This window comes from Scyliorhinus canicula, chromosome 17, assembly GCF_902713615.1.
Source record: "Scyliorhinus canicula chromosome 17, sScyCan1.1, whole genome shotgun sequence".
In the NCBI taxonomy this organism is placed as follows: Eukaryota; Metazoa; Chordata; class Chondrichthyes; order Carcharhiniformes; family Scyliorhinidae; genus Scyliorhinus; species Scyliorhinus canicula.
In genome coordinates this window covers 53,568,546-53,583,186 of record NC_052162.1, presented here as the reverse complement: position 1 = coordinate 53,583,186, position 14,641 = coordinate 53,568,546, and the positions used below count along the sequence as shown (strand labels likewise).

At 45.7% G+C, this 14,641-nt stretch overlaps 1 protein-coding gene across 3 annotated transcripts in view; it reads right to left on the bottom strand.

Annotated features, from left to right (window-relative positions):
• The window catches only part of arhgap36 (Rho GTPase activating protein 36), a 312,849-nt gene that overhangs the window by 71,814 nt on the left and 226,394 nt on the right, over positions 1–14,641 (bottom strand). For all 3 annotated transcript variants that reach the window (XM_038775246.1, XM_038775244.1, XM_038775245.1), the window contains exon 3: positions 12,386–12,454. In XM_038775246.1, the coding sequence (XP_038631174.1) occupies positions 12,386–12,454 (69 nt within the window). The remainder of the gene's footprint in view (positions 1–12,385; positions 12,455–14,641) is intronic.

The following is a 14,641-nucleotide window of genomic DNA, read 5'->3' as shown; positions in this document are numbered from 1 at the left end:
AATCCTTCAGGTTTAGGCCTGTCTACTGTGCTGTTAGGGAGGGAGTTCCAAGATCTTGACCCAGCATCAGTGAAAGAACGGTGATATATTTCCAAGTTGGGGGGGTGAGTGACTTGGAGGGGAACCTCCAAATGGTGGTGTTTCCATGTACCTGCTGCTCTTGTCCATCTAGATAGTAGTGGTCGTGGGTTTGGAAGGTGTTGCCTAAGGAACCGCGGTGAGTTACTGCAGTGCATCTTGTAGATGGTACACACGGCTGCCACTGTTCATTAGTGGTGGAGAGTTTGAATGTTTGTGGAAAAAGGAACAATCAAGTGGGCTGCTTTGTCCTGGATGGTGTCACCTTCTTGAGTGTAGTTGGAGATGCACTTAACAATGCACGTGGAGAGTATTCCATTGCAGTCCTGACTTGTGCCTTGTAGATGGTGGACAGGCTTTGGGGACGTGAGTTACTCGGAGTAGGTTTCCTACTCTTTGGGTAGCTCTGGTAGCCACTGTATTAATATGGCTAGTCCAATTCAGCTTCTGAACCCTCAGGGTGTTGACAGTGGGGGATTCAGCGATGGCAATGCCATTGAATGTCAAGGAGCGATGGTTAGATCCTCTCTTGTAAGAGTTGGTCATTGCCTGGCCCTTGCGTGGAACCAATGTAACTTACCACTTGTCAGCCAAAGCTTGAGTACTGTCTAGGTCTTGTTGCATTTGGACATGGGCTGCTTCATTATCTCAGGAATTGCGGATGGTGCTGAACATTGTGCAGTCATCTGCAAACATCCCCACTTATGATGGAAGGCAAGTCATTGATGAAGCAGCTGAAGATGTTTAGGCCCAGGACATTACCCTGAGGAACTCCTGCAGTAATGTCCTGAGGCTGTGATGATTAACCTTCAACCATCTTCCATTGTGCCAGGTATGATTCCAACCAGCAGAGAGTTTTCCCCCTGATTCCCATTGACTCCAGTTTAGCTAGGGCTCTTGATGCCAAACTTTGTCAAATGCTGCCTTGGTGTCAAGCGAAGTCACTCTCACCTCACCTCTGCCATTCAGCTCTTTTGTCCATGTTTGAATCAAGGCTGGTAACCATGATGTGGAGATGCCGGCGTTGGACTGGGGTAAGCACAGTAAGAAGTCTTACAACACCTGGTTAAAGTCCAACAGGTTTGTTTCAAACACCAGCTTTCGGAGCAATGCTCCTTCCTCAGGTGAATCCTGAGGAAGGAGCAGTGCTCCCAAAGCTAGTGTTTGAAACAAACCTGTTGGACTTTAACCTGGTGTTGTGAGACTTCTTACTGAACAAAGGCTGTAATGAGGTCAGGAGCTGAGTGACTCTGGCAGAACCCAAACTGAGCATCTTTTTGCCGAGTAAGTGCCGCTTGATAGTACTGTTGGTGACTCCTTCCATCAATTTGCTCATGAGAGAGAGTAGATTGATAGGGCCAGGTTGGATTTTGATGTGTTATCTGTGTTGGTCTAACATCGACTGCAACTGGATGCAGTAAAACGAGAAACAGGCTGCCGACACAGGAGATGGTCAAACACTGTTTTATTGAACCTGTTGATTGCTGTACATAATTTGCTGTGGGTTGACACTCTATTAACCTAACTGATAACCTCTACTGGCTTGACCAGACTAGCTCTCTATCACATGGTGATGATGTTCATTGGCCTGTGCACTGCGACTATCTCCCTGGCCGTGTCCTGTAAGAGAGGGAGAGCCTTAATGCCTTGTGGGCTTTATAGTGGTGATGGGTCAAGAAGGACTGAAAAGGTTCATCCTTACCCTGAAGCCTCTGTTGGAAGATGTACCGTTCTGCGACCTCACTGTCGCAGTGGTTGTCGAATTTCAGCAGAACCATCTTGAACTTTGTCTTGTCTTCGCCATCGGCAAACGTGAGTGAGTTATAGATGTGGATGGCGTGGTCCTATGCAGTCGACAGAAACAGCGCAATCTTTCGGGCATCCGATGTTGCCTCGAGGTCGGAGGCCTCGATATACAGGAGGAATTTCTGTTTGAAGACTTTCCAGTTGGCGCCGAGGTTGCCGGAGATCCGGAGTTGCGGAGGAGGTTGGATCTTTTCCATGCCGCTGGATGGCTGCGTGCTGGTCGTTGCAGATTCACTCGAGGTAGGTTCATTAGAGTTAATAGCTCTCTGGTACCATGATGTGTTATCTGTGTTGGTCTAACATCGACTGCAAATGGATACAGTAAAACAAGAAACAGGCTTCCGACACAGAAGATGGTCCAACACTGTTTTATTGAACCTGTTGATTGTTGTACATAATGTACTGTGGGTTGACACTCTGTTAACCTAACTGATAACACCGGCTTGACCAGACTAGCTCTCTATCACATGGTGATGATGTTCATTGGCCTGTGCACTGCGACTATCTCCCTAGCCGTGTCCTGTGAGAGGGAGAACATTAATGCCCTATGGGCTTTATAGTGGTGGTGTCCTGTCTGGTGATTGGTTGTTCTGTTTTGTGTGTGTTCATTGGTTATCCTGTGTGTCAATCACTGCCTGTCTGCATCTCATGATATACATGAGTGGATATTATGATAGATTTGTCCTGTTTTTTTTTTGTACAGGACAGAGTTGGGCAATATTCCTCATTGCCGGGTAGATGCCAGTGTTGTAGCTGTATTGGAACAGCTTGACTCGGCATGCGGCAAGTTCTTCAGTCCTATTGCCAGAATATTGTCAGGGCCCATAGCCTTTGCATTATCCACTGCCTTCAGCTGTATCTTAATATCACGTGGAGTGAATCATATTGACAGAAGACTGACATCTGTGATGCTGGGGACCTCCAGAGGAGACGGAGGTGAATCATCAACTCGGCACTTCTGGTTGAAGATTGTTGCGAATGCTTCAGTGTTGCCTTTTGCACAGATGTACTGGGCTCCTCCATCATTGGCGATGGGGATATTTGTGGTGCCTCCTCCTCCAGTGAGTTGTTTATTTGTCCACTACCACTCACGGCTGGATCTGTCCGGACTGCAGAACTTAAGTCTGATGCAATCATTGCAGAACCGCTTAGCTCTGTCTATTACTTTCTGCTTATGCTGTTTGGCACACAAGTAGTCCTGTGTTACCACCTCACCCACTGGCCAACTTACCCAGCTGCCACCTACCCATCTAGCACCTGATCGATTTTCTATCCTACCCACCTAACACCTCACCCACCTGCCACCCTAACCACACAGCATGTTGCTCTCCTGGCCCCTACCCATCTACTGCCCTACCTACTTGCCACCCTACTCAACTACCACCTCATCCACATACATGGTAGCACAGTGGTTAGCACTGTTGGTTCACAGTGCCAGGGACCTCAGTTCGATTCCCGGCTTGGGTCACTGTGCAGAGTCTGCACGTTCTCCCTGTGTCTGCGTGGGTTTCCTCTGGGCGCTCCGGTTTCCTCACACAAGTCCCGAAAGACGTGCTTGTTAGGTGAAATAGACATTCTGAAATCGCCCTCAGTCTACCCAAATGTGGTGACTAGGGGATTTTCACAGTAACTTCATTGCAGTGTTAATGTAAGCCTACTTGTGACAATAATAATGGTTATTATGATTATACTCCCTCTCTCACCTCCCACCGCTGGCGATGATGATTACCATTGGGACCGATGAATCTATGACGATGACTTTCAATGCCTTCATCAATAAACATTGTCGTGCTGAATTTAGCTTTGACCTCAGGCTGGCTGGATCAGCAAACATTGTAACCACTCCGCTGTCGTGCCACCACGTTTGGGCACATGAGGAATTACTCCGCAATTTGGTGAGAAAATTGATTTGATAATTAATTTAATTGGAGGATTTCAAATCAGGTTGGTTCATAAATGAATTGTAACAATTTCTAAAATCATTGTATATTTCTTGTTTAACATAAAAGATCTCAAAGCCAACTACAATAGCTGACAGACAGTGCTGGCATTTCTAAGACCTTGGTACAAATCCGAGACAGATGGGACTATAAAGTGTTTTGTTTTTGTTGTCTCAAGGCAAATTTACGTAAGGAGCTTCACCTAGCTCCTTATGAATGAAAATCTGCCGTATTCAACCTGCACTAAATTGGTAAATTGTTAATTTCACTTGAATACAATAAAGAGCAGCTGAAGTGAAAAATGGAAAGTTAAATCTACGCTGCAGCAGAAATGGAGTTAAGGTACATGCTGAGGTATATTAGAGGGAGCTATTATATGCATCTAAATCGATCCAACCAGTTTCATGATTAGATTAAGGAACATTTCTATGCATTTGTCAATATTATCGTGGCTACTTTATAAAAATGTTTTTTTTAAAATAGACAAATAGTTGGACTGATAAAATGGCTGCAGCTGACCACATGGTGGCAGTTCTGGAGGTTTCTGAGCAATTTAAGAAATGCACAAAGGTTACCTCCTTAAACTCCTGAAATGTGATATGTCTTGCATTGTATAAACATTCCAGCGAAGCCAACACAACATTCTAGCAGACAAGATATCTGCACCAGTCAACTGTGGCCAAAGGAAGAGCTATTTGCGACTCCTCGTCTCCAACACCGTGTTAACAGCTCTAGTTACCTGCTCATAAAACAATGGGTTTTGACAAGGGGCCGCATTGGCTGAAGAGTTCAATTCGAAACCACCCTGCCACATAACTGAGACTTGAGTTGTTTGAATTGCTTTAATGAAGAGTTCCATCTTCAGTCACTGTTTAACCTCAGAAAAGAAGCAGGAATTCAGGCTATTAGTCTACCTCTGTCTACCATTTACCACCTAACAGTTAGCAGCAAAGATCTTGGGCTAGGTTAAAGTTTTCTGTCCCAAATTTACACTGAATTCCACTGGAACATTAAAACTTCTGTATTCTGTAGCCTATAAGACTAATTAATTCATCTCTGCATGCCTTCTTCCATCTTGAAATTGCTTCTGGAAAAGTGGATCACCCTGCAACAGTTGCAGCCTGCTCAGCTCTGAAGGAATGCACCATTGGACATTTTGATTCTGGATTCTGAACTCATGAAGCCATAATTCTTATCTGTGGTTGGCCCTGAACTCCTTTCTTTCCCTTATTTTTTTTTATTGTGCGAATGCAAAAATGCGAACCCACTTCCCATCTTTTTGAGTGTATGGAAAATAAACCAACCCTCTGATTCTGCCCCGACCAAGACCCAAAGACCCCAGTAAGGAGAACATAGGTTTTAACCAAGGTCACATAAAGTTTGCCCACGGCAGCAAATGATTTACATAGCACAGTCCCATTGGGACAACCAAAATACCGTTCTCTGTGCATGCCAGTCTTTAAACAGAGCTCCAACCAGCCCCAGCTGGGTGGGCCTCCTCCCACTCAATGGAGAAGCTTATATTCCGGGGTTCACCCTGGTCTCAAGTTTGCTGGAGGATTGGATCACTCCATACTGAAGGATTTGGGAAAGTACACCACCACTAATAGAAGAAGAAATCAAAAATCAAAAACACCTTCTTGTTTATGGATGTGAAGTGAGACGAAAGAAAATCAGGGTTGTTCCAAATGAAACTCCCTTATGAAAGAAGAGAAGAACATAAGAACTAGGAACAGGAGTAGGCCACCTGGCCCCTCGAGCCTGCTGAGCCATTCAATGAGATCATGGCTGATCTTTTGTGGACTCAGCTCCACTTTCCGGCCCGAACACCATGACCCTTAATCCCTTTATTCTTCAAAAAACGATCTATCTCTATCTTAAAAACATTTAATAAAGGAGCCTCTATTGCTTCACTGGGCAAGGAATTCCATAGATTCACAACCCTTTGGGTGAGGAAGTTCCTCCTAAACTCAGTCCTAAATCTACTTTCCCTTATTTTGAGGCTATGCCCCCTAGTTCTGCTTTCACCCGCCAGTGGAAACAACCTGCCCGCATCTATCCTATCTATTCCCTTCATAATTTTAAATGTTTCTATAAGATCCCCCCTCATCCTTCTAAATTCCAATGAGTACAGTCCCAGTCTACTCAATCTCCGCACCTTTAGGGGCTAGGCCAGCGCCAGAGTGATTTCCGCCACGCCGACTGGCGCCAAAACCGGCGGCAATGGCCTTTTGCGCCCGCCGCCTGGCGTCGGGGCTGGCTGAAAGGTCTTCGCCGGTCCGCGGCCGCTGACATCACCACCGGCGCATAGGGGGGTCTCTTCCGCCTCCGCCATGCTGGAGGCAGTGGCAGCGGCAGAAGAAAAAGAGTGCCCCCACGGCACTGGCCCACCCGCCGATCGGTGGGCCCCGATCGCGTGCCAGGCCACCGTGGGGGCACCCCCCGGGGTCCGATCGCCCCGCGCACCCCCCAGGACCCTGGGGACCCACTCGCACCGCCAATCCCGCTGGCACCAGAGGTGCTCCAATTCCCGCCAGCGGGAGAGCCTGTCAGCGGCGGGACTTCGGCCCAACGCGGGCCGGAGAATCGTCGCAGGGGGCACGCCGATCGGCGGGGCATGATTCCCTCTCCGGACGATTCCCGGGTGGTGGAGAATTCTGGCCACGGTGGGGGCGGGATTTACGCCGGCCCCGGGTGATTCTCCGACCCTGCGGGGGGTCGGAGAATTCCGCCCCAGAAGAGGCCCTCTAAAAGTACAATTTAAAAGTTTAGAATATGGATTCAACACCAAAAAGACAAAGACAAAACAATGGTAGATGGAAGGAATATATTAGTAGAAACTAAAGTGAAGGTTGAAGTGGACGGTGTTACACTGGAACAAGTAGATAGGTTTGCCTCTTAGCGACAAATGGTAACAAGATGAAGGTAGCCGTAATAATACCAAAGTCAGAAGACAGATAAGGATAGCCAGAAGTGTTTTTGTGAAGATGTATGTGTTGACAACAAGGAAAGTAACAAAGGAAAAAAAAACGCTAAGATGCTCCATTCTATCCACTTTTCTGTGCCTCAGAAACCTGCACAATAAGTAAAGATCTGTGGAAGAAAATAAAGGCCTATGGATGTTAAGATATTTGTTTAAAATTCCATTTACATACCATAAAACAAATGAAGAGGTGCTTGAAATTGCAAGATCAAAAAGTGACATCCAGAAGAGAAAATGTCAGTGTTTCAACCATTTGATTTTAACTGAAAATCTACACAGAACCCTTCAAGAGGGCACACTGGAGCATATCAGTAAGAGGGTTGACTTGGGTTTAATTGGACAACAGACATATCACAGAGTGGCTTCAGACAAGCTACAGTGGGTGTGTGAGGATGGCACAAGACAGATGAGCATGAGATATCGGCCTGTATTGTCCGGTTGTAGCACTTCACTTTTCCAGCTGGCAGCTCATCCCTGCCCCCAGGTTTCCTGGTCGCGTGGAGTGGTTACAATGGGGAACCCCATTGACAGTCGGCGGGAACATAGAATCCCCCCAACAGTGAACGACGCGCGGCCAAGAAACACGCCGCTGGCAGACCATCGTGACAGCAGAACTACAGGAAGCAGTATCAAAGCCCCAAAGCCTGCACCACCCTGACTGCACCCCCACCTCACAAAACGTCAATGCACAGCCAGTAGTAGCTTGGACTGCGTCGGCGTTTGGTACAGTACAATAGCAGAACAAAAGTGCAGACCCAGAAAAAAAAGCCTCATTCAACTCATTTCTTTACAATAGGGCACAGATTGTTTTATTTATTGATCTTGAAGGGAGTGAAAGAAAATTGTTGGCTTGCTGAGTTTGAGAGCTTCTTTCAGCCTTGCCCTGCTATTTTCTTTATTCTTGGCACTAGTCAGTGGAATGGAATGTCCTCCTTCCTTTTGTAATATAATAAGGGATGAAGAAGAAATAACTATTGCATGTCTGGAACAATATGATTGTATGCCTATCATTGTTGTGGTTTTTTTGTTGAAAATTAAATGGAAATTTCAACATGGAGGTGGAATAAATTGAAAGCATTGTAAAGATTGCATGAGTCATTTACAATATACGGTAAGAATCTTAAAAAGATACCACTGATTTGCAGGCAGCATTTGAAGGACAACAACAGCTTTATATTCAAGTGAAAATATAATAATTGATTCCAGCTGTCAGACAAATTTTGAATCATTAATCAAACATTTAATTTTAATTTGATCATGCCAACATTGCATTGGGCTGTAAACCACTTTACCTTAAATGATAATTTTTCAAGTGAGGATGAAAAACACTAACACCTTGAAATGTTGTCTTTAGTCAGGCTTGGCTAGAAGTGTGCCCTGTGCGTCTATGCTATTTAGAGAAACTCCCAGGTCTCCCTTCTTTATCGCAGCTTTAATCATTCTCTCATACAGGTGAAGACCATCCCAGGAGTTCCAGATATCCTTAAGTATATTGTTCAACTAATCAGTCATAAGTAATGGCCGGAATTCTCTTGTCATTGCGATTCAATTTCCCTGCCGACAGCCCAACCCCGCCAATGGGTTTCACGGTGGCATGGGGTGGTTACAATTGACAGGAGAAGAGAATTCTGCCACCAGCGAACCGCACGCGGCCAAGAAATAAGCGGCTGATGGACCGGAGAATCTCTCCCAATGTTCCAGACTATTTAACCAAACGGATATCACGGGTTTGCTTCATTCTGTCTTCCTTTGTATTTTCCAGTAGTGCCTTGCTTAGATAGTGATTAGAAGTGAAGATTCTGGTTGATGTTTTCTTTCTCCTCTTCTTCTGGAGGTCAAGACCATTTTAACTGGCATAACTAATTGAGCTTGTACCAGAGGAATCATCTGGGAGCTTCCATGTTCCATAGTGGGCCATGCCTTTTATCCAGCAAGGATAACTTTTGAAGAGGGAATCCCACAAACTGCACATATTTTTAAAAAACACTGGATGAGTCAAAGTTTTGCAGGAAGGCTTTCGAGGAACTGAAACTGGAGGTGGCTTGGTAGATGGTGATATTGCGGATGGATTAGATATGGCTTGAAGACCAGCTCCAAGTCTAATAGGGCACTGAGGTTTGACACTGACATGTTGAGTTGGATCAAGCAGAAGTGTAAAGGAACTGGATAAGGACCCAAGCTACAAGGATTCTGGTGAGAGGCAAACAGGACAGTGTTACGCTTGCCAATTCTGAGCACCAGCAAATTTTAATTTATAGACATCTTAATATTGAAAATGTAGATACGTACAGAAAATTGAAGGTGATGATGAAACCAGGAACCAGTGATATCACATAGAGGGTTCTGGGAAACCCTTGAGGAACTGCATTTGGACGAGGAGTAGTAGAAGGCCATGGTGGTACCGTATAGGCATGGCAAGAGGATTGGTAAAAATGAAACAAAAGAGAAGTGCACGGCGATGGATGAAGGATAAAAACATTGGAGCATGGTGTATTGGAGCATGGCTGATGAATCAATAGACACTGAGAAGAAGATGAAGAAAGGTAACCTAATGCAATTCAAGTCACACATGATATTGTTTATTTATGAACAGTGTAGAAACCACAGGAAACTATGGGGGGAATGCACAAAGCTCCTGATCCCTCAACAACTAGAAAGAGTGCTTCCATCAACTGTCTAGCATCCTTGTACAACTTCAAATATTTCTCATAGCACCACGTAATCTACTTTAAGTCAGCAAAAAAGACCCATTTTTTCAAATCATTTCTCTAAACATGAATCTAAAACTGCTGATGATTTTTCCACCCTCTTATTTTACACTTAACAGATTTGAACATTAATGACAGGCCCTAAATACAAGATTAAAGGCAAAAGATTTGTATCAGAAAACAAGATAAGCTATTTTACAGGACAAATAAAATGTTCTTTTATATAGCAGCTTTCACATCTGAGAATTTTCCAAAAACTTTTTAGTCAATTAAATACTGCTGAAATATAGGGTATGATCATACAACACTATCGTGCCTGACTCATACATAGAAGGAGGAGGAGGCCATTTGGCCCTTTGAGCATGCTCCACCATTCACTATGATCATGGCTGATCATCATGTTCAACAACCTGATCCCACCTTCCCACCATATCCCTTGATCCCTTCAGTCCCAAGAGCTATATCTAATTCCTTCTTGAAATTGCACAACATTTCACCATCGTGTCTAATAGGACACTGAGAGACATGGAGATGCCACGCAGCTGGTAAATCTCATGAAAAGCTTCTCGCGAGATTTATGACACATGGGACGTCATGTGAGATCTAACAAGATCTTGCAAAATGTTGCGATCTGGATCTCGCCCTAACTGAATGAGATCCAGATTTGCAAACTCAAGTGAACAGTCAGGATCAAACGTCTGTGTCTAGGAGACCTTACCATGGTGCCGTTTAGCAGTTCCACAAACGTGGACCAGGCATATCAGCACTTGGAAGGGGGGATCTCCCAGGCGATCAAAGGCCCCTGGGTGATCAGACTCCAGGAAGTGTGGTACCTTGGCACCCCTGATGCCACCTGGGCACCTTGGCACTGCGACCCTGCACTGCCACCCTGGTACCCGGCATTTCCACCCTGATACGCTGCACACTGGGCTAAATAGCTGGCTTTTAAAGCAGACCAAGGCAGGCCAACATCACTGATTCAATTCCCGTACCAGTCTCCCTGAACAGGCGGCGGAATGTGGTGACAGGGGCTTTTCACAGTAACTTCAGTTGAAGCCTACTTGTGACAATAAGCGATTTTCATTTACATTTCATTTCATTGCCACCCTGATACCCTGGCACTTTAGGAGTTCCCAGGTGGTACTGCCAGGCTAGCAGGGCCATTGCCAGGGTGTCAGGTTGGCAGTGCCAAGGTGCCTAAGGGTCAGTTTTCCCATGTGAGGAATTGGGCCCAGGGATGCCCTCACCTTATGTGGTGGGGTGAGGGGGCTCAAGGACACCCTAATGGGTAAGCTGGGGCATTGAGTGCGTCCAAAGATTGGGGAGATTGGGGCAGCATTTGAAAATGAAAGTGCGGGAAATGAAGCTATGTACAGCCTCGGTGGGACATTCCTTGCTGAGGCCCAAAAGAAAAGAACCCTGTTTAATAGTGGGTACGTTCTCAGCACTGTAGGCACCGAGAAATACTGTACTAAATACGTCCAAAACGGGACTCTGTTTCTTTTCGTTAAATCACACAAATAGTCATTGTTGTAACAAAGAAAAGATGGAACTAATTTACAGAGAGCAATGTCCCACACAAAACGCTATTTTCAGCAGATAATCTGTTGTAGTATTGGTTGAGACATAAGTATTGGCCAAGATAGCCACTGTTTTCAAAATAGCATTGTGGGATGTTTTATATTCACCTGAAAGGGAAGGCGGAGCCTCAGTTCAATGTTTCACTTGAAAGATGGCACCTCTGCCATTACAGCACTTGTTCAGTACTGCACTTGAGCATCAGCCTAAATATTATGCTTTAGATTCTGCAGTTGGGTTTGAACCCTCAAACCAACTCTGAAACAAGAATGTTACCACTTAGCCACAGCTGATAATTACATTTAGCTCCACAAAGATTCATGAGGTTGTGGAATTCGCTTCCAGGGCTAGTACTTGAGGCAGAGACAATGGGCTAGATTTTTCAGGTTACATGTCCCCCAACCCCACCCCCAGCTGAAACGACAGTCGAGAGCTCACCCATGAAAATGCCAGCTGCTCTGCAGCCATTTAATGCTTCGCGAGGCATAAATTGGTTCAGGGCGAGACTTCCACCCTCTCAAAAGTCCAGCCTTATGGAGCTGCCAGCCAATCTGATTTGCAAGCAGATCTGTAGTCACTACAGGAAGTATCTGAAGAACAGGAGGCCCTGGAGGCCAGGTTTAAGGCAAGTCCAGCTATCATCAGGGCTAGGTTAGTAGGCCCCCTTAAGAGCGGTGAGAGGAAGTGGAGTTTAGGGCTTGAGAGGCCAGGGGAACAGGGTTAATGACCTCAAGGCAGAGGGGTTTCTCTGATGGGCACAGGGAATCCACAACGGAGATTCACCTTCCCCCAACCCATGCCCAACATCAACCCCTGCAGTAAAAGCTGTCAGGCTATCCGCTTGGAGTGCAAGTCCCCCACCCTAAGTACCACAAATAAAATAACGATGGCAGTGGAATGAAGCACTTAACTGGTCACTTCTAAACCTGAATAGGCCCAAGGAGGGGCGAGTCACCTGACGTCCCTATTGCCTCCTGTAAAATGGGAGACCGATCAGAGGCAGGCAGGAAAGCCATGGGCAGGCCACATACTGCATTTTAGTGCCGCCCCCATCTTCAAACACTCCACCAGGAGAGCGTAAATCACAGCCCTCTGTCAACAATAAGATTAGGTTGATTAGATGAATGAAGTAAAATGAGATAAAGAGATACAGATTAGATAAACGTGATTTAATCTGTTTGCTTGCACAGATTGGTTGAGTCTGTTCACACAGACATCCATAAATAGAAAGGTTTATTTAAGTATTTATTCACTTGAACAAGATTATAAGCAAGTATGAAAGCTTTCCTTACCTTTATCTTTTTTCTCTTTGGAAAGGGAATCCTTCTTTCGTCGGAAAGATTTCCTTCTTTTTGGCCCATCTGGAAAGGCAGAATTTTATCAAATATTAGCAACTGGAAGGATGTTAACACTAATAGAGCAGGAGAAAAAAAATCAGGGGCACGATTTAGCGACCCTGTTACGCCCAGCGCAAAGCCGGGCACAATGGGTGAATCGTGCGAGAGCCCCAAATCGGGGTCCTCACCAGGCGCCGGAGCGATCTCTAATGACTCATTTAAATACTCAGATGCCAGATTCACCTGGCACCAGGGACTCAAAGGCTATGCCTGCAAGGTCTTGCCATGCTGCCGTTTTGCACAGGTCCATACAAACATGACCAGGCGTGATGGAATCTCAGTGGGTCTCGCAGGCCAATGGAGAACTACGGATGGTCAGGGTCAGGGCAGCGTGGTACCCTGGCATTTCCCCTGGCACCTGGGCACCATGGCACTGCCAGCCTGGCACCATGGCAGTGCCACCCAGGCACCCTAGTACTGCCACAGTGCCAGGGAGGGTCTGACAGTGTGCCAGGGTTCCAGGCTGGCACTGCGAGTGGTCAGGCCTGGGGGTGGGGGGAACACTTGTCAAATGGAGTGGGTGTGAGAAGGGTGTTTCCAGGGGCCTCGCGGAGGTTGTGGGGTGAGGGGTTGGTACAGAAAGCTGGGATTTCTTGAAAGTGGGGCGTGGGGGTGGGGTGGCGTGTGAGATTGCATCTGCTGATTAAAATGGAACCTAAATCTGCGAACAGCCATCTTAAAGGGAGAAACTCCCCAAAGCCAAAAAAAACAGCAAGGTCCAGGGTGATTGTCGGCACTGCAGCTGTCAAGATTCACCCCGCCAAATGTGCCTGAAAGGGGACTTAGTTTTAAGACCACTGAATCGTGCCCCTGGACAATCAAGAAGTTATTAAAACACTGACTGGATGCATTAATCAAGGAGACTGGAAACATTCTAAATCAGGACACTCCGTCATTTATTCCCCAAGAGTCAAGGACTGTTCTGTATACCTTCCCTTTCATATATATTTACTTACTTTGGACTCAATTCTCACCTCTGATCAGTATGAATGTACGTACATTTGTTTTACCATTTTTCTTTTTGTCATTTTAGTAGTTAATAAGCCCACTCTATCTTTAATTCAAGAAAAATCTGGTTGAATTGGCTCCATTTAAAACTGAACTAATATGTCCGGAAAAGTATCCGTAGTAAAGGAAACCTCGTTAGATTAAATCTTGTTGCTATTTACAGGGGGGGTTGAATAAAGACTGGGAGACAGATCATCCCTCTTCACCTGGGTTTGTAACAATTTGGGGGTATCCCACTCGAACTGTGACAAAGCGAGGGGGGTCTCGCCTGGATCAACATCTTTGGGGTTGCTCACTTGGGAGGTGGTCTTATCATGGGCGTCCTACGCACCTGAATATTTTACATGCCAGTATTTTTGGAGATTTTCCAACTGGCTGTAAAATGAGCGGGGAACAGTCATCAAAACTGCTCCATAATTGTTTTGTTCCTTCTGCGCTTATTGCTGTTGAACACTCTACCCCATTTCCATTAGCTGAAACAACCCTCCCAGCTCTCCATTGTGTCACTACATTAAGAGGCTATATTGCTGTCAGTGGATCAAAGTCAGAGCAGACATTTTCTGTTTAAATCAAAGCTACACGAAGACAGTATGCTGAGTACCACTCTCTGTCTAGCTCAACAGTTTGTTGAAGTATCAGACTCTAGGTTACGAGGAGTGAACAGAGCTGAAAATTCAAGTGAAACTTTGAAATGAATTTTCAACAATTTGGTAACTCTTACGGCTGTCATTTGAGAGACTAGAAAAGCTAATGCAGCTGCCTACACATAGTGCAGATCAAGTTTCCTCAGAAATTGGCACTCTCGGTTGCCTTCTAATTACAAACAGAGGCAGTTCATTTTTTCTGTTTATCTTAACATTTGAGCTATTTTTCAATATGCTGTAAACATAAAACACAATTAAATGCCGGGGATCTAATTGTTAAAGTTGGTAGAAAGTGGACAAATGCTAACGTGGGTTAAGAAATGTGGTGGGGGGCAGCACGGTGGCCTAGTGGTTAGCACAACCGCCTCACGGCACTGAGGTCCCAGGTTCGATCCCGGCTCTGGGTCACTGTCCGTGTGGAGTTTGCACATTCTCCCCGTGTCTGCGTGGGTTTCGCCCCCACAACCCAAAAACGTGCAAGCTAGGTGGATTGGCCACC